The 20,234-nt window shown below is 42.6% G+C and overlaps 1 protein-coding gene and 2 long non-coding RNA genes across 3 annotated transcripts; 1 reads left to right on the top strand and 2 right to left on the bottom strand.

The window, feature by feature from the left end:
* Positions 1–7,290: 7,290 nt before the first annotated feature.
* On the bottom strand, positions 7,291–7,770 carry LOC144215126 (uncharacterized). The gene is made up of 3 exons (XR_013330351.1): positions 7,619–7,770; positions 7,511–7,550; positions 7,291–7,389 (listed from the first exon to the last, which is right to left on the bottom strand). It is a non-coding gene; the product is annotated as an uncharacterized LOC144215126 (long non-coding RNA).
* Positions 7,771–9,447: 1,677 nt separating this feature from the next.
* Positions 9,448–19,936, top strand: itgb8 (integrin, beta 8). The gene is made up of 16 exons (XM_077743932.1): positions 9,448–9,597; positions 10,186–10,271; positions 11,282–11,450; positions 11,520–11,626; positions 11,695–11,834; positions 12,449–12,614; positions 13,828–13,986; positions 14,067–14,162; positions 14,736–14,828; positions 15,258–15,398; positions 16,064–16,466; positions 16,559–16,781; positions 16,845–16,951; positions 17,371–17,478; positions 18,075–18,238; positions 18,761–19,936. Exons 1-16 carry the CDS (start codon positions 9,513–9,515, stop codon positions 18,881–18,883), a joined length of 2,370 nt encoding a protein of 789 aa, XP_077600058.1. The 5' UTR covers positions 9,448–9,512; the 3' UTR covers positions 18,884–19,936.
* LOC144215127 (uncharacterized) lies at positions 10,018–13,974 on the bottom strand. The gene is made up of 4 exons (XR_013330352.1): positions 13,803–13,974; positions 13,637–13,723; positions 11,684–11,848; positions 10,018–10,088 (listed from the first exon to the last, which is right to left on the bottom strand). It is a non-coding gene; the product is annotated as an uncharacterized LOC144215127 (long non-coding RNA).
* Positions 19,937–20,234: the final 298 nt, after the last annotated feature.

Below are 20,234 nucleotides of genomic sequence, written 5' to 3'. Positions count from 1 at the left end.
TGTGGACAAAATGGGATGCCGTAACAAACAGAATGTAGCCGCGGATGATTGGAGGGATTCCGCTTTACCCAAACAAGCTAGCGTCATGGCGGCCAAGTGGACGGACTGCATGGAATCGTGTCGCTTAGTCAGCGCACGCAAAAACTGAAAGTTTAGGATTCCGCCGATTAGGCCGCAGATGCAACATGCCGAGAATAGGATCATCTGGAAGAAGAAAATCAGTTGAATATAAAACAAATTAACCCCAAAAATGAATTCATGTCACCTAAAAACAAGTTAACATAGACAGTGTTCCAACAGCTTTGTATATAGATATACAGTATCTTTTGGTAATAATTGAATGAAGTCATATAAATATTTAGCTCAATAGGACGCTGACTATATGATATTAATACATAATAATTCATTATTTGGCAAGTCTTATAAGCACTTTCAACTGGTTTAGCCAGGATTGTATTCATTCTAATGGCCGTGAGCAGAGGTGCCTTCAGTGTCTTTACCCTCGTTTAAAAAAGGACATCTCCAATTTCAGACGTTACCCCGGGAGTTATACGAGCGAGGCGGCGGCGGGCAGGGGAGCCGAAGCAAACCCGCATAATGCAATCATGGACCCCTCGGGCGCGGAAAGAAAGAATGCGGAAACGACAGGCACGGACGGACAGAAAAAAGAGGCGATACGGGGGTGAAGGAAAGGTCTGTCTCGCCGGGCGCTGACATTGATCCGTCATTAGGCCGAGCGGCGGGCGGACGTTCTGAGTGGAAGGCCAGGAAAGACGAGGACGGGGAAAGACAAGAGCGGTGACTGCTTGCCACCTCTGCTTTTCTCACACGTCACTCACAAAATACTAGACGTGCACGCATTTATACTATCTTACTGAAAATAAAACAATCATTCACACATTGGTTATACACCAATGGCAATAAATGAGGTCATCTTTTAAAAAAAGCTAATAAATGACATTTCTATTGATAGATATGCCAATTAATTGAGGTGAATGACTTAAAATGTGACCTTCTTGCTTAACATGGTCTCAACTCATTAGCCAATGAAGAGCTGAGAGACACAAGTGGGTGAAAAAGCATGAAATAATAATTAAGACTCCCCACGTGCAGAAAGCTGCTGGAGTTCTCTTCCTGTTTGCTGCAGCAAAAATAGTCTCAGTCCAAATAGAAATGCGACATTATTCCGAGAAGAGACACTTACGGTGAGTCCGGTTCGCTTTCGAGCGCATAACACGCCGCACATCCCGCAGAGAAGAAACTAAAATAAAAAAGGAGAGAAAACAGAGGTTGGCTAAGTTGTTGTGGCAGAAAAAAACAAGATCATACTTTAAAAATGATGACTAAACAAAGAAAGAGAAGTGCTTAAAGTTTAGTTTCATCATCTCAGCCAATGGACAGACAGCGGGGGGCTTCTTGGCATGCGTTACCAGAAAGCATCCCCGCTGCATACCCTTGCCAACATAACAATGTGAGAGGAAAACATGCAAGAAAAATGCTAATTCATGAATATTTCATTAAAAAAACTCCCTTTAGCTGACCTCACACTGGCGCATTCATTGGAAAAATATTCAATAAAAATGGGCATTGACTTGAAATGACTTTGTCAGTCTATGAAAAAAGAGTGACTTGAGAAATCCTGGATCGATGGCCATTAGCCGAAGCGCCAGAAAAACTACTAAGAATAGAAACTCACGCAGAGTCCGCTCCAGACGGGCGACGCGTCTCCCTGCTGCGGCTTGTGCTCCCCTCGTTCCCGAACCCAACTGATGGCCACGGCTCCGAGTACGATGCTCGCCACGCCCAGGCCCACCTCCACCACGGAGAGGAGAAGAAGGCTCCAGAGGATTTTACGGCTAGAGCACATCCCGCCCGGGGCATCTCTCCGCTCAAGTCCGCTCCTCGTTACGCTCTGACATCAGTGGAGGGCTCTAAAGATAAAAAACAACAACATCTGAATGGAAAAAAAACTTCAAATCAAACAAGTTTTCCCCCAAAAAGTCAACATCTACACCCGGAACTCTACTTGATCGAAGGTGGCGAGTAATAACGACGCCAGCGCGCTCTGACGACGGCACGCGCACACTACGAGCGTGCGCGTGTGAATGAACACCACGTGCTTTTGGGGGTTTGTTTTCGTCGCCGTAAAATGAAGGGAAAGCATGGGAGTGGAGCTTTTTAACCAATCAATGGGCTTCCTTATTGATTAACATGAAGGGGAAAAGACGTTTACTGTACACTGAGTCATCTTTGACTCATTCACTGCCATTGACGGTCCACACGGATTGGACGTTTGTCGCCGTCAATGTCGGTAAACGAGTTTTGTGAGGAGTTAGCCTCCAGCCAAGTGGGTGTTGGGGTCCCTGGAGGCCTATTAGCAGGTTCTCACTCGCTATCCACCGCTAGCGTGGGGCGCAATCATTAAGAGATTGGTGTGTAATAGCTGCAGGCGGACCGGGAAAATCTGTCTTTGCGATTCCCGGAAGAGTAGATGGAGGGAAAGCTAGTAAAAAAAGGTAGTGGGCCACTTATAGATTGACTTTGCGTGTGACATCGAGACTAATTATGTGGTGAATTTTAGTTTCGTTTAAATGGCGTATTTCTCTTCCAAGGGATTCTTAAAAATCTGCCATGGAGATTCCACATACTGTGAAATTAATTCTAAATTCTTCATGGTTACTAAAATGGCACTTGCTCATGTCTGCCAATACCCGCTTGAAAAATTCCAGCATTTCTGGGTTATATGTACATAAAATTAGCTTGTCCAATATAACTTTCTACACAAATACAATTAATCTGAATTCCCCCTTTTGTCAAAAAAGACGCCCTCCCACTCACTTACTTCCACGGCGACCATTGACGCATGACGCCAAGCGCTCAAACGGGGGTCCATTACAGCCCCAATCAATGGCAATCCTTCCATTAAAGCGTGGTTACACGTCTTGAGGTCGTTTGTTAAAGGTGCTTGTTAGCCATCTATGCTAAAAGTCAAAGGTGGCACCTAATGATGTTCCCCTGCACTCAATAGTACTCTTATTAAAAGTGGCAAATGTAAAGTATGGATTCGAGAAAAAACAAAAGAACTGTATCGGATTTGATGTTGTGTATTTCCTGTACATCAACATTTGAGTCCCATCTGCCGGTTTGGCAAGGACTCTGCCGAGTAAACAGAGTTCTTATAAAGTATTAAACACATCACAGCAGGAACCGCTGTGGCGCACACACACGCACACAAACTCACGTACGTACAGTTGATGAGGGTCCCAGTGCAGAGTCAGTGGCCTCTAGGTTTCCTGTAGTCTCAGTGAAATTGGATCTCTGCTTCCATCCTGAGTTCGGCCGCCGTTGCACCATGTTGTCGTCCGCTTCTTTGGCTTTCACCTGGGAGGGAAATGACGACGTCAGCGTTCACAAATATCGCAAATGTGAGGAAATGATGCTGATTGTTTTTCTGGAAATTTGTAAAAGCCTGACAAAGTGAATTGGGAAGATACTGCTTGTCTTGACCATAAAGTCCACGAGAGGGAACTATTTCACAGTGTAAGCTAGAGAGTGCATAGCAGTTATATTGTCTGTGCGTTCACTATTTGGCAACAATTGACAGGGATAGACGTCAAATGTCTCTGAGACAGTGGATTGGACTTCAATCCTCAGTCCATGATCAGTTATGAAATAATATTAAATCTAATATGACAGTAGGAAAGTCACTCATCTGTTAGTATTTTATCATATAAAAATAGTGATGTCAGCATTAACTCTCGAGCTCAAATTACATACCTGTCAACCTCGAACCATTTGTGATCTTACCAAATTTTGTTTTCGCCCTTACATATATGTATAAATACATGGAAAATCTTACCACTTTACTTTTTTGTAAAAAATCACGAACAACAAGTAGAAAATGTATGTTTATGTGTTTATTGCTTTCAAAGTTCCACTACAACAGCTTCCTACAGCTTCCCTAACAGGAAACGGAAATCACATGGTGAAAGTGTTACAAAACGAAATGTTTATCATGATCTTTTTTTTTTAGCCAATCAGAGGCGCCGGTACATATATCACTTGGCAGACATGCGTTTCCGGGAAGAAACAATGGCGGATGGTGAAAAATGGCTAGAAAGTGCCTTAATTTATTTTTTTTTCTCAAAATCACCGTTTAGCGTACCATTTTCATGTGTACAGCGTACCAATATAAAAATGGGCTTTCAGTTGTACCAATTACGGCGAGAACGTACCAGTTGACAGGTATGAAATTACATTTTTTACATTAATCATATTCTACATATTGTGATATGTCCTAAAAAAATACATATAAATAAACCCTTACCTCAGAAAGTTCCACTTCAATTTTCCCCATCCAAACATAGCAAGTTCTCCCAGGTGAAAGGGATTGGACATCCATGTCTGTCAATGGCAAGAAACAAATAAAAAAACGGTCAGTTTGAAAACAAATTCCAGCCATTTTGAATCCTAAAATATTACTGTTCCCATCTTTGATGTCAAATACAAACATTTTGAGTGTGTGGAAAAAAAACACAACTTTTGGCTGGCTGGCGACCAATCCATAAAGAAAGCTGGAAAAGACAGCCCATTAAGTCCAACTTACGTGCCATAAATCCACAGCAGCTGTGCGAAAGGCCAAAACGCAAATGGACTTTATTACTATTTCCTCGCATCTGATAAAATAGATCATAAATACCTCAGGATGTTATTGCGCTTTATTTCTGTATTAATACTCATAAAAGGTGTCCACTCGTCCTATTAAAAGTCAGATTTGTCAGCCCCTGGTTCCTCATTAGCGCCATCGAAATCCCAGTCAAAGAAATACGGCGTCCAGCGCTTGAGTTATGATCCACTTAAAGACATCCCCTACCGTAACAATCACACTGTTTGCACAAGTGTTTCTCCATCTTAAAAACCACAAAATGGCGGATGCTACCTCATCCGTCAAGTGTCGAGGTTAATACGCCAATGTCATACTTTATTTTTTCACGTGTTCACGCAAGGCTTTTGTTCGAAGGAGGCAAAAAACTCCGAATTGTAGCAGGAGAGCAAAATTGAACGCTTTGTTTTAGTGGTTTAGTGGTTAAAAACGCTTATTGGGGCGCCCCGAAAACATCCGCCCTGAGTACTTAACCGAGGAAAACCCCACCATTGCTGTCGCATCATCGCTGACGTTTTGTTTTCGACAGTTTGCGGACAAATGCGTCCATGCATTTCAGTGCCACAATGACTATTTGTTTTTATACTTTTATCCCACAGTCAATTCCATTTGTCCTTAAAAAATAGCATTGGTCCATTTAAGAAAGAAAGAAATGTGGACTAGCTAGCACAATTTTGATGAGAGACGTCCAATCCAGAAAGGATTTCCCCCAAATATATTTTAAATATATTGCTATGATGGAACATAATTTTGGTAGAATATGGGTAGAGTGAAATTCATGTTATAACAAAAAAACACTGTAAAATATGTTGTCTCAATGTAAAATTCACATTATTATCATTTTTTTAATTCCCCCAAAAAATCCGTGAAGCTCTGAGTCTGCGGTAGCTGAACCGCGAAATAGCGAGGGAACACTGTATTTAAAAATGTATTGGAGGTCTATTACCACCATTATTAGTGAATGAGATTCTTTTTAAAAAGCTATGTCTTATATGGAGCAATTTTTTGTTAATGATTGCTTAAGTGTGCGTGTGTTATGAAAGAAAAATGCTTCTCACTCTGACTCTCACGATCCTTTTCCACTTTTCTTCCTCGGGGGAGTGTTGGAGAGTCCCCGAGTTTCTCAACCACATCCTGGGTGCCGGCCGCTGTGAGGTGTAATTCCGTCAAGGGCAAACAGCACTACCCCGGCTCGGCTTGGCGCCAACCTCAAAAAAATGGGAGAAAGAAAGGGAAAGGTCACCGCTTTTGTGGTCCCGGGGCCTAAATGTCTGTAATCACAGGCAGAAAGAAAAAAATCCACATCACCCAGGCGGAAACATCACATTGAAAATTCTGTCCATTTCTCTTTCAGCCTCCTCCTCCTCCTCCTCATTTCCCGAAAACGCCAAGAAAGATAACTTACATAGTAGCGAGCTGACCTCAAGGACGCTCGGAACCATCAAGCATGACTTGTCGGTATCGGGCGAGATAAGACGGAATTTCCAGAGTATCCTTCATTAAGAAAAAAAGCAGGAAATAGTTTGACTGGAGCTTTTGTTTCATTGTGACAATATGATGACGACAGATGCTACAAATTGATGTCTTACAGTAGACGTGAAGCTGAAATCAGCAAGTCTCCATCCAGTAAGCAATGACATCACTTTTTTTTTTTTACAAGTGCACCAGCGTGTTTATTTGTCCAAGTATGGTGGACCCTCTGTGAGCGCGGCAGTGGGGGCGCTCCCACTCACCGTGCGTCATTCGGCACCATGTCATCATTCTGCATTCTGGACTCGGAAAGATCCATGTGCTTTGGTCCTCCATTGTCCTTCCTTTGTCCTTATAAACACACAAATGTGGGCTTTGGTTAGGGGATTTTTTTCTTATGGTCACTTATTCTGGTCACATGAGGCTAAGGTACGAAAAGATGACAAGAAAATGTCGGCGTGGCTTTTTTGGCCCTTCGGGAAGGCGCAAATTGGATCAAGTCAGTGTGTTGCTCATGTAACAAGATTAAAATGGCAAAAGCTCTTGACATATTTGGAATACAAATTAAAATGGTTGACATTGTATGGTCATTTCATCCTAGTCAGAAAGTCTGAATATTTGAGTTGAAGTTTTAAGTTAGCATGACTAATAAGAAGCTTTTTTTTTCAAGAGTGGAGTAAAAAAAGGCAACACTTGAACCTTGACGACCACAAGGAGCATTAGGAATTTAAAGGAGGGGGGGGGGGGGGGCTACAGGTGTAATCAGTAACAGAAAAGTTATGCGAGGAAATCAACAGCCGTCGACAAGTCAAACATTTAGGAAAAAGACCCTAAAACACCTGTTAGTGACATGAGAAAGGTCATTTGCTAAAAGAATGGGGAGGCTCATTTGGAATTCTCACCAAAAAGTACACAAGTCAGTCTAAAATATTAGTTTTGAAATGAAAAGGAATATGCCTTACTGCCCATTTTGGGTCTGTATTGTTCACATTCATTTGGTATACCAACCAAAATGTGATCTTGACTTATGGAGATGGCAGGTCTCAATTTATACATATTTTTGGGAGCTGCCACTAAATCCCATTCTTGAATTCCTCACAATTTTGCGATAACACTTTTTGTCAAATTCCCAGACGTCATTTGTGGATGCTACCTTACCTTTGCAAACCCCACGAATCATTTTCTTCTGACCTCCGACCCTTTACTCCGTCCTCCCGTCGGAAAAGGGTTGAACCGACTCCACTTTGATGGTTTGACTAGAAAATGATGAGAGCAGAAGAGCGTGAGGGAAAGCTTAGCCGCCTGCTAACACAAACAAACCTAAGTGTAGGCAGGAAAGCCAGCGTGTTTAGTGTCATCGTTACGACGGGGATTTACCTCCAACGTCCTGACGTTGACCAGTATTGACAAGAGCGGCCTGTGTTTACACAAGAGTCCATTATCACGTTGGCGCCGTGGACAACAAATCCATATTTTTTGACCCACCGTCCGTCTCGGGGAGCAAAGACGATCCGGCTGGAGAAGACGTTTTTACGAGAGAAAGGCCCGGACGGTGTGGCTTTCATCATTATCATAAAGTGACGGACGGTGGGGGGTGGGAAGAATGGTAGTAGTAGCACCCCCCCCCCCCCCCCCTGCACCCCCAAATTCCTGTTGGACAATTATGCAAATGAATGAAGGAGGACACGGTTGTCCCGCTCCAACAACACACGAGGTCAAACCAATCAGATAAGCCGGAGCCCCGCGTGAGAGTATCGATCGGCACTCTTGGCACGCTATCCATCAAAGTTTGGGCGGGGAGCCAATCAAAACACCACTGTTTTATCCACTAAGATGGCCGACTGGGGGATTGTGTCCTTTGTGGGGGCGCAGCTGGCGTTCTCCTGCTTATTTAGGACATTTTTGGCTCCCGCTAGCCGGCCAAGGTTACTCCATGTCATTGGAATCCGCACACAATAGACACTCCTCCTCCTCTTTCTTTGCCGACTACTTTAGCGTGGACGTGTCAAGCGCTTCATGAGAGCTTTTATGGACCCCCACCACTCCATCGTGGAACCCCAACATCCACACACAGGAGCGCTGGGTGCGGTTAAAGGGCTCCCGCAAGAAGCAGTGTAAACATGGCTGTTCAATTGGAGGCCAGAGTTCAGTGGGAGTGCAGGGCTGGAGTTAAATATGGACAACGCATTACAGTATATTCGGATCGAGTGGGTTTTTAACAAAGTGTGAGTTTTAACGCAGCGTTTTTAACTCTTTAGCTGCCACCAGTCAGTGGTTTAGGATGCTAACCTTACTGAGGTGAGGGAGGGTTCATTCATATTTAGAATTAGGGTTAAAGATTTGAATTTGACAGAATTATTTTAACCATTATTATCAAATGGCGATACTACTTGAGACATTTAACCCTATATAGTATTTTTAGTCATGAAAAAACTCTATAACAGCAATTATGAGTCATTTTCTAATCAAGAAATTGAATAAAAAGCTTAATTGAAATTAAAAATGTATAAAAACGTTTAGTGACAGCCCCTAAAGTCAAGCTCTAAAGTATAGTTTAATTTTTCCATAGCATTTAAACCCAATGTATTTCAAATGTCTTTTTTAGTCATCATGAACGTGATGCCATGTATTTAAACTTCCGTAATGTAAAATAAAGCCAGAAGTAATTAAGAGGTTTTGAATGTTTTGATTACAATATACTGTGTATTTTAGTTTGAACTATTTATGGTAAGGAAAAACTAAGCAAATAAAAATGCACATAAACGTTTTGCATAAATACTGTGACATAACACACAAAGTTCTTACATTTCTAAATAGAAAAAATAAAAAACTTTACCTTTGGAGTAAATGTTGCGCAGTGACGTCATCACCCAGGAACCCGTAGTGGTGTTGACTTCCCCCTCCTTTTTCTCTCTCTCCGTCTCTCTCTCTCTCTCCGGTTGCCATGGCACCGCCTACCTGTGTCAGTGCGCTCCCCGTGCAGCGTGTTCATTCAGCACGCCGGCGCTCGGGGTCGGCCGCGAGAGGAGCGCAAGCCCCGGCTGGATGGCGAGCAACTGCGTTGATGGATGGAGAAGGGTCGGATAGACGTGGATCTTTATGGTAGCCTCGGCGAATCACTTCCCTTACCTGCCCTCCCGGCGCCGTCGCCGGTTCACCCCTCTAAGCTGATTGGGACCGGAGGATGTGAATACCTCCTCCCCGGGATTAGAAGGTTCTTGGCCCAGGAACAATGCCCCGCGGCTGGCTGCGCCATTCCCGGCTTTTGTTGGCCAGGCGGCGGACGCGCGGTCCCCGCTCTACCAGGCGTCCCAGCTCTCCGAGGCGCTGGCAGTGAGTCTCTCCGCTCGGACTGCTTCCCCCACCCGGCGTGGATAATATGACTTCCTGGCCATTGACATATGGCAGCGTCCCTCTGTGTCTTCTGCTCGTAGCGTCTCTCAGCGCTGGGACCTCCCATCTGGGTAAGTGGAACATCATTAAAGTCCAATTAGAAAGTCATTATCGACAATAACGTCCATTCTGTCTTCATTTTCTCCAACTACCGCATTAACAGAAGAAAGCTTGAACTGTATTTCCTATGTATGACGATATTTTGGATATTGAGATAAAAGTTTGATCTGTATTTTTATGAATAGACTCATCAAAAACATTTATAGTGCTAGATCCCCTCTTAGAAACGACATTTCCATCTATAAAAAAATGTGATTTCAGCAGCGACATCATTGTAATGAATCATTAAAGCTAGCTTCAGTCAGCCGTGAAATAATGCGAGTGCATAAATGGAGCTTGCTAGCTAGAGCGCTCACGTTAGCGGCTCTTTTAATGCGTGAGTGGACATAATGTGCGATGATTGAGCGATGTAATGAGCCTTGTTGAACAAGCACCTGTTTCCAGACTCCAGTGCGTTGTGTTTCCCACCACAGTCAGTCTGACACATGCCAAAGTAGGTCGCCTGTGATGAAAAACAGCAAAGCTTTTCCTTCCATCATGAAAATGTGATACAAAAGCTCCCACTTATTATGCAAATTGTCTTTTTTTTCCCATGACAGGCGACAACTGGTGCTCTTCGCTTGCAATTACTTCTTGCCAAGAGTGTCTCCGACGTGGACCGCAGTGTTCCTGGTGCTTCAAAGAGGTATGTCAAACATAAAAAAAAAATGCTTTGAAATTCAGGTCTACAAAACCATACACTAATCCTCAAACAGGACTAAATCTTTATGGATGCTGTACCGGTAAATATTCGGGTTTTCCTTTGCTAATGTATTAAAAGCAATTTATTTTTGATTTTTTTAATTAAAAGAGGAAAGAAATCAATGCATTTAGGCATTTTCATTCAAAAAAACAGCGGTTTACTTTAAAAAAACTATTTTTCAAATTTAAAACCAAAAAAAACAGCCTATATTCTTGCAATTTTTTGGTCTGCAATGAAGGCAGATGCTTATCTTTATCACTTTTTAGGGTAAATGAATGATATCTACAACGATATTTTGCCGGGCACTACAATGTAAGATCTGAACCAATCGCCTGACTGGTCGGGAAATAATAGAGGATGAATGGAATTGTCGAAATAATTTGAGGCAGCTCTTCTTCCGAGTTTGTCTCTCCGCTGACATTCCTAGCATGACTGTCTGTCCTGTCCACTTTTGCCCCATCCACACATGTGAACATGATGTTTCATGCTCGCCCTGTGTGGATCGACCCAATGTTTCCATTCCATTTCTATTCTTTCTCACATAGCAGCAGCAGCAGCAGTGGCATAGCCACATTTCAGCCATATGTTTAGTCTAGTCATGGCTGCCACGCCGTGCGTCTGCTTGGGAGTTCCTTTTTTTAAAAAGCCTTTTCTGCCCAGCCTTGAATAAGTGAAAAAAAAAAAAACACTAGACAGAAGCATGTTTGGGAACTAGAAAGTCGCGCAAGCGTGTTTACAAGCTTCAGGTGTTGGGAAATTTGACCTTTTCTGGCATCATTAGCTGTGTGAAAGTATTCAAGAAAATTCTTAAAGTATGAATAGCTCCATTTTTTTTGTGTGTGGCGCCTAAGGAGCAAAGGCCACTAATCCAGTCTAAAGCTACAAAGTGTGACATACTTCTGTGTTGGGCAATTGTGTTTTCGTCATTCTCTGAATTGAAATTTTGACTTAAGGATTTTCTGGATGGGTCTGGTGTTCGACACCGTTGCGACCTCCAAACCAACTTGCTCAGAAGTGGCTGTGGACCCGAATTCACAGAATCGGGTGTAAAAGTAGAAGTGGACGCCGATGTGGGGGGAACGCAAGTGAACCCGAGAGATATTAGCATCACGCTAACGCCAGGTAAGGCAAAGCTACACTGAAAAAAAAGATTTTTTGTAAATTAAACTGTTTTGGTGTGTGTGCTGTCAGGTTCTGAGGCTAGTTTTGTCGTAGCCATAAAGCAGCTAGCGCGCTATCCGGTGGATCTTTACTACTTGGTGGACGTTTCCGCGTCCATGCAAGAAAACCTCGATCATGTGAGTGAACAAATGACGTTTTGAAGAAGATTGAAAGAAGGATTCAAAGGGACTTACCTGATTTGCAGCTCAAGACGGTGGGCGTGGCTTTGTCACTACGCATGGCGGAGTATGCTTCGGATCTGTGGCTGGGTTTTGGGTCCTTTGTGGATAAACCCGTATCTCCTTACATCAACGTGCATCCTACGAAGATCAACAACCCATGCAGGTAGGGAACATCACCTGTTGATTGGATTAGAATTTTAGGGGAGTGAATGTTTCTGAGGTGAGAGTTTATTTAAACTAGAGAATGCCATTTTTTTTTGTTGAAACGTCAAATGAGTTAAAGTTAGCGATGCTAGCATGGGGAAAAAAATGGCGCAGTGAGGGCAGCGTGACTAAAAGATGATTCAGGTCACGAGGCTGAGACATCAGCTCTACATCTGCTCTCAGATATTAATAGGTATGATGGATTTATCTCCAAGATGGCTGACATCTGCTTTTGAAGATTGTGGGAACAAGTGTTGAGAGTTCAAGTGCTCTGAAAATAGTTTTTTAAAGGTTTTAAGATAAGGAATGCTGTCAGAAAATTGGACATTCCTCTCTGGTTCCATCCGTCCATTGACTTAATTTGAAAATATATATTATAAGAGGACGGCATGTGTGAAAAGTGTCTCTCTAATTTCCCGTATGACTCAGAGTGACTTTGCATTTTTATAGCGCGCCATTGTTCCACCGATAAGCCGCTGTGGGTGGGTTAGACTGAGAAACTTTTGAATGTCAATGTTCCAATCGGTACGAGTTTGTGTTGGAATCTTTTTTTTTTTTGTTCTTCTCCCTCAGCGACTACGAAATCCGCTGCCGGCCCGCCCACGGCTTCCACCACGTTTTGAGCATGACTGGAAACATGAGCGAGTTCACACGCGTGATCAAACGCCAGCGGATTTCGGGGAACATGGATACGCCGGAGGGGGGATTGGACGCCATGCTGCAGGCAACCGTCTGTCAGGTGTGTGTGAGTTCCAATGCAAAATGTCTATCCCTGTCAATAGTAGCCATTAAGGAGATTTACCCATTTATGATCTCTAAATAATACAATAACAAGAATGACTTTAAATGAACATACCTAATATTAATTAAGTTTTAAAAAATGATTAATCAGAGATATTAAATCATGAATATAATTGGATGAAGTATTTTTAGGTGAGATTAAAAAAGCAAATACTATATTTAGATTAACAATATACTGAGGGCATTTTATCTAAAAATACATACCCATAAACTAGTGTAATACATATATTTAAAATAGATAAATAAATAAGTAAACCTATTTTTTTAAGGCATGAAATTTCAAATATGACGGCGGCGAATGAGTTAAGACGTAGACGTATATTTTTAAAGAGGTGTCTATATGCTCATTCATTCATTTTTTTTGCCTGCTTGTCAGCAACAGAACATAAAGACTGATGTGGAAAATGTAAGTACATAACATAACACATGTGCTAACTTACTCCAATTTCAAACATTCGACTCTGAGTTGGTTTAGCTCTTGGGAAAAAAAACCTAAAAAAAAAAAAGTTCTCCCAGTAGTAACACCCCCCCCCCCCCCCCCCCTGTTTATGTCTGTGTCATAGACTGTGGGAGAAAAGGGGGTCTGTGTGTATATTTAAGGAACGCCGGCAAACTAATAAGATAGGCATGACATAATGGAGAGTCTATTTGTGGAGCCAGAAGTGTCGTGGGCTTTCCCTGCAGTCTAGTGGCTTACTCGGGGGCCCCCCTGCATGACATGACTCACGGCCCCCCTGCGGTTGAGCTATGAGCTTCCGCCATTGTGGTAGGGCGTCACCATTTGGGATTCCGCTGACGGGCGCCATTTAACGCAGATTCCAGCGTAATGACTAACTCTCATTGATAAAAATTTAATGGCCATTGGGGTTCGATCAGCAGCCATTTGATATACGAGCATTAATTAGTCAACCAAACGTCCCTATTTCAAACCTTGTAGAGGCAAACAAAACAAAAACTCACCAAGCTTCAAGTGACTCCACTTCAAAATCCCGATTCCCGAAAACTCCAGAGTTGAACGGAAATTGGCCAAGTAGTTTCAGCGTGATTCTGCAAACAAGTCAACATAACAGCGATGAGAACTCAGCCAGGCCAGAGGCAAAGAATGTGGATGCTATTTCCGCTCAACTGCGTCTCTCTCTTCCGATCTTTAGGGGGCCGTGGGTTGGCGTCCCGAGGCCAAACGTCTGTTGCTTCTGATGACCGACCAGCCTTCTCACCTGGCTTTGGACAGCCGTTTAGCGGGAATCGTGGTTCCTCATGACGGTTTGTGCCACCTGGAAAACAACGTCTACACTGGCAGCACCAAAATGGTGAGTGTGCCGTAGACAAGAGGCAAAATGGATTAATTCTGAAAAGAAGTCCCTTTTAATGTCTTGATTTCCAACTGTAGGATCATCCAAGTCTGGGCCAATTATCTGAAAAGCTGCTGGAAAATCATATTTACTCCATTTTTGCCGTGGAGAAACAAATGTACAGGTGGTATGAGGTAAAACAATAATAATAATATGAGATCCATAAGTACTAACATTAAAATTTAGTAGGGTTAAATATTCACCCAAAACAAGAACATTGCTAAATTTGAAATGATACTTAGCAGTTATTATTTTGGAGAAAATATGTAGTATCCCAAAAAAAAAGTCAAACATTTACTTAACAGCCTATAAATTGAAAATAATATATAATAATCAAATTTAATAAAAAGGATCCATGGCCAATATCATGGCTCAAGTTAATGCTAACTTTTAATGGTCCATTTTCAAACCCCTGAACAAAGAAGCCATGTTACACGTCAATGTACAATTGAATGACTTTAAAAAGCAGGCTAATGAGTGCAAAGTGCTGACTGGGGGGTGCGTGGCGTGCTAATGGCGTCATGAAGGCCTTTTGGAGCAATCAACAGACTGTTCATGTGTGTCCCCTTGCATCATAAAAACAACTCACATAAGACTTTCCAAAGTAGCACGACAAAGCGTTCATGGAAAAAGTAACCACGTACAAATATGTCAACATAGCCTTGAGGAGACTTGGACCCCACTGCAATTTCTTTTTCTACCTGTAGGAGTTGGTCCGCTTACTACCTGGTTCCTACCTTGGCAAAATCGAGTTCTTCCAGTCTCCGAACCTCATCGATCTGGTGGTGGACTCGTATAAGGTACTTCACACTCCATATTTCTGCCCTAAAATAAGGAAATGCAATATTTTGAATATGAAAAGTAAGAAATGCCTTTGTATAATAGGTGTTAGTGTATGACTAGCAGTTTGTTCGGGGCCGTAATCTCACGGGTGGGTGAGCGGCACAGCGCTCCAATTGTTTCATTCCAGATTTGTTCGAATCCAGAGATCTGGCAGCACGCAGGCGGCTGAATTTGAACACTAGCGCTTATTGTAATGGCCATCACAAACCCCCCCTCACTGCCTGCCCATTCCTTCCCCCAATTTAGGTGTCCCGACTATGTAGGGAATACAAAGATTCTATTTTCACTCCCACCTTCTTTTACCCATACAGAGAAAAATGAGTGGTTTTTGAGGACAATTCACTATCAAATTGTCATTTTTGTGTGTTTTTTTTTTTTTTTAACAGAGTTTACTGACCGATGTGACATTGTCGGTGTCGGTAGACGACGAGGCGGTGGCCAGGTACTGGACGTCCGTGATACCCGTGTGTCCTGAAGGCACCACGGCGAAAGAATGGAGTTGCTCAGGAGTGCAGCCCAACCAGACCGTAAGACCATCATTTCTGATGCTATAAGAGATGAGGAAAATATAGATGATTTAATAAGGTGCAATGAAAATAATGCAGTTAGAGTTGAAGCTTGAATTATATTGTTAATAAATGTTGCATATGATATTTACGGAAATATTTATGAATAAACTCAGAACAATTCACTTTGTATTCCGATTGGATAGTATTACTTTGTGAGATAAGTGTTTGGACACTTGACTTTTTGACACATCTATAAGATTGCGGGATTTTGACACACACACACACACACACACACACACACACACACACACACACACACACACACACCCGTGTAATGTGTAAAAATGGAGTTCCATTCAGAGTAGCGCATAGCAGCAAAGACTTTGTTGTGTCCACTTTGCTTTCTTTTCACTCCCTAATCTCCTCATGAGTTGCCTCTCCTCCCACTGAATCACGCCTCAGTGCTTTTTCTGAATAAACCAAATGATGGAAAGTACCCAATATGCTTATCAAAATGACGAAATAAAACAAACAAAAAAAGGTCTACACTTTTCTATGCTAACGAATCCGTTAACTGACATAGACAAAATAAAGTATAAAGGTCAGTTTTCTTTAATCCCGTTATTGACGCAAACCCTGACAAATTGGAATAATTCCAAGTTTGCTTTTCCAACCCAACGTAGGTCTACTTCAATATCACCGTGGGCTTGCGTTCTTGCCCAGAAAACGGATCAAATGAAGACATCCTAGCGACGATTCAACCGGTGGGCTACAACGAATCGGCCATCGTGAGAATCCACGCCAAATGTCGGTGCGCTTGCGAGTCGACGGGAGGATGCGGCGAGGCGGAGCGGTCGCCGTGTCAGGGTACGACGGACGACGACGAAGGGGGACCGCTTCGAGGACTCGTCAATCAATCGGACTGGGATTGTCGGGCGGAAGGCTCGGATTTGGACTGCAGCGGTCGGGGAGCGTGCGAATGCGGGAGCTGCGTGTGCGAGCCCAGTCGACTTGGCAGCGTCTACGGGAAATACTGCCAGAGCGATGACTTCTCCTGTTCGTACGAAGGCGGACTACTGTGCGGGGGTGAGATTTTTTTCTCTTTTTGTTGGAAAGACGCAATTCTACGTGAACTGCAAAGTTAAATCACGAAAAAATGGCTTCTGTTTGTTTACCAGGACGCGGCCTGTGCGTCTTGGGGGACTGCGTATGCGATGAAGAGTGGACGGGCGAGAGCTGCGCTTGTCCCGTTTCCACGGCTACCTGTCAGTCGGCCGACGGTTTGCTGTGCGGTGGGCGGGGCGTATGCGAGTGTGGTCGATGCACGTGTGACGATCACAGGTACTCTGGAGAATTCTGTGAGCGATGTCCGGCGTGTCAAAGTTCATGCGCGTCTAACTGGTAAGTGCTTTGTTTTTGGTTTTTCAAAATGGACATTTAGTGATGAGGATGTTGTTTTTACAGGGAGTGCGTGGATTGTCATATGTCTCACGGGTTGAAAGAACAAGAGGCGGGACGTTGTAACCAAACTTGCGAGACGGACGTGGTTTACGACGGCGAAGACAAGTCGGGTAAAGCGCTTTTTCTTTGAAATGACGTAGGCGAGTATGTTAAGAGATTAATCTGTGTTCTAATAAAACATGTTACTAGAGTGGGGTTTACAGTTTTAAAATAGGCACTAAACTATTTTACTATAAATAGGTTGTTTATTTTCCTTACCGTTTATCTTCACAAGGGTCGCGGGGGTGCTGGCACCTGTCCCAGCCAACAATGGGCGCCAGAATTGGTGGTCAACCAACTGCAGGGCACAAGGAGATGGACAACCTGTAAATATAAAAAAAAACAGTAAAAAATATGTTTCAAAATACAATCAGATTGACAGTGTTTTTTTTTTATCTTATTACAATTATTATCAGTAAAAAGAAAGACAATTTAGACAATGTTTGAGTAAAGAATGTCCCCAAATGTTGTTGGTGTTTCTCCCAAACAGGAGGAAAACGGATTCAATGCATGTACATGGGAAGCGACAACTGCCGCTACTGGTTTGAAATGAGCTCCCAATTTGGACGGAAGCGGCTTCACATCAGCACCCAAGCAGGTACGTACCCACGCCGCATTTGAGTCAGCCAGTCTGCCGCTGTCACTTCTGCAGCTGCATTCTCCATTTGCACCTTTCACACTGGCAATTTGAAACACACATGTTCAGGTTCAAGTTTACACTTTCACACACTTTGTCGTGGCACATCCGAGTGTTACAGTTCCCGGCCGCTGGGGTTTTGGAACAAAACTGCCCATTGTGCCTTTCCCTCCCCCCCTTCATCTGCCCCCGCCCGGCCGGTCCCCTCCACCCGACGGGACACTGTGCCGAACGACGCCGACTCCTCCCGGGTGTCGCGGGAGCCAGGTTTCCGTGGCAACCTTCTTCCCCAAATGTCTTTGGGCTCTTTGTTTTGAGCTGGGAGGCTGTCATTTGCATAAGGCTTTGCAAATATACATATTTCATATTCTTATTCATCCCTTCAACAACACAAACTCTTGATTTGACCCCATAACACTAAAGTAGGGTGTCAAACCTATGGCCCGGGGGCCCATATTTGGCCCGCTAAACGTTTTTTTGGCCCGAGTCTAAATTTCAGGCCTAGTTAAAACTATGAGAAAAATATGGTATTTACACCTTTTTGCGTGTGTTTTCAGAGTGTGCCAGCAGAGGTCGGGCAGTCGGAACCTTCCTTAGCGTATGCGCCCTAACGGTTCTTTGTGGGTTGGTGGTGGTGGCCGTGTCCAGGCTTCTTTTGCAAAAAAGAGGCTGGTCGCCAAGAGAGGCCGACAAAGACAGAGAATACAACTGCACGGGCAAGGTAAGCTCATTGGTGGACAAGTGACATTTTTTTACATGACTGTTTGTGAGGTAGTCGGGCCAGCAAATTTCCATCTGTGTTTTACATTTCCGCTGGCCTCCCAACTTTAGTAAACACAGTGTTGGGATATGCAAGTGCTTTTGATTTATGGAAGTGGCCAGAAAATGCCGGGGGAGGGTGACGGAGCTGTTTTAGAGTGGAGCTTTGACTTACTGCGCTTCTCTTGGTGACTACAAGTACAATTCCTAAAAGTACCTCTTAAGGGAATATTTCTAGGGATTGGATTGGCAGCATTTTGGATACTCTCTTCATTTATAAATTACAATGTTAACTCAATCCTAGACAGAAATAGAAGTAACTTACTATTAAATAATTCAATCTCACATTGGAGATTACATTTCCAATGTTAACTATTATTTCCTATATGCAGTATTATATATTCTGAATGATATTTGAATGAATTCAGACCTCACCATTCCAATTTAATATGGCAAGATAACTTTTGAACTGATTTGATCTCAGGAATTATCGTACATCCCCACAAGCAACGAGAAGACGGTAACTTACCGGAGAGAACGCCCACCCGACCATTCGGTGGAGATGACGGTTCATGTCAAGATGCCACTTGGTGAACCCTGGCAGTGAAACAAAAAGAAAGACAATCAGTTGGACTCAATTCTACATTTACTATGGATCAGAAAATACAAATCCTAGTAAAAGACTTTGGGACTGAAATGGCCAGTACAGTATTGCAGATTATGGTTTTAGATCTGAAGTAGTAGCACTGATCCAAGTCTTCTACTCTAATTTATATGTGCGTGAATTTCTATTGGTATTTTGTCTAAACTTTCTAAGACTTTGAACGCCCTCTTGTGGCCAATTTGAGATACGCCATTTTTTTCAATTCACTATCAAATGCTGTGCTTTATGACTTTGGGTTAATTGACTATTTATGTTAAGTGTTAAGACTTTTTTTTTTAAAATGATTCGTTTGTCTTTTTATTTTTATTTTTTTTATGTCAACTGATCAACTGACATTGCATTCCAGGCTTTTTATTTTTAGACTTGCACTTGTTTTGTATCATACTACTGAGTGACGGTGAAGTTATTAGTTTTGAAATGATTATTTTTCAATGCTAAATTGGGCATTAGGTTTGCGGGAACAAATCCACTGGACTAACTAACAATCAAAATGCAACATTTGTGAAAAGAAGCATAAACGCGTGACCTCAAACGAGAAGTAAACTTGCTGTAGCCGACTTAACTGGACCCATAACGTACGTTCTACTTATTAAAATATGTAATTTCTCGGTACACGTCCAAGCTAAAGTCGAAAAGGTACCGAGATCCAAAATGGGAGAGTGCTTTTCCACTTTCATGCACTTGTCTGTTGGAATTTGAGGCAATGTTTACAGCAATAGCTGCTCTATTTGTCTATTTGTTGTTGTTTTTTTGTTGCCAAGCCAGAACAGTACTATTTATTATCATTTATTTTCTGATGACTTGATATATTACCTGTAATATTTTTCAATGAGTTGACTTAAGTTGCAATATTGGTTTCTTGTCTCCTCGGCCTAAAAGAAGAAGAAGAAAAAAAAATCAGCAATAAGTGAATCATCTCATTTGGAGTATTTGTAGGGAGTTTTGCTGTGTGGCTTGTTTAACTATCACAATAAAAGAGCTTGACTTTTCAAACAATGATGCTTTTGTTCATAAAAAAAATGTCAACAGATTTGGATAGTCAGTGTTGATGTACACAAAATGAAAGAAAAGCGTGACATTTGGGGAAAACATTTGATTTGCGTGTCCACGGTTACAAGGAAAACAAGTAGAAAATAAGTGAAGTATGCCGAGGATACTTTGATCAATGTGATTTGACATTTTGGAATGCTGCTTCGGTTTAAGATGCAATTTACGGTTACAAAACAACTCTTGGCATTTTGCCACGAGGTCAACAAATGAATCAGAAACAGAACCTGTTGATGCGCTCAACCTG

This window comes from Stigmatopora nigra, chromosome 21 (genome assembly GCF_051989575.1).
Source record: "Stigmatopora nigra isolate UIUO_SnigA chromosome 21, RoL_Snig_1.1, whole genome shotgun sequence".
Lineage (NCBI taxonomy): Eukaryota > Metazoa > Chordata > Actinopteri > Syngnathiformes > Syngnathidae > Stigmatopora > Stigmatopora nigra.
Note: the sequence above shows the minus strand (reverse complement) of the source record. Positions and strands in the feature narration are given on the sequence as shown.

What these genes read in the sequence shown, in the direction of transcription:
- itgb8 (XM_077743932.1), top strand. Translation starts at nt 9,513, where the DNA reads ATGACTTCCTGGCCATTGACATATGGCAGCGTCCCTCTGTGTCTTCTG. An exon ending in AGGCGGACTACTGTGCGGGG is followed by an intron (nt 16,467 to 16,558) that starts GTGAGATTTTTT and finishes TTTGTTTACCAG; the next exon opens with GACGCGGCCTGTGCGTCTTG. An exon ending in CGACGGCGAAGACAAGTCGG is followed by an intron (nt 16,952 to 17,370) that starts GTAAAGCGCTTT and finishes TCTCCCAAACAG; the next exon opens with GAGGAAAACGGATTCAATGC.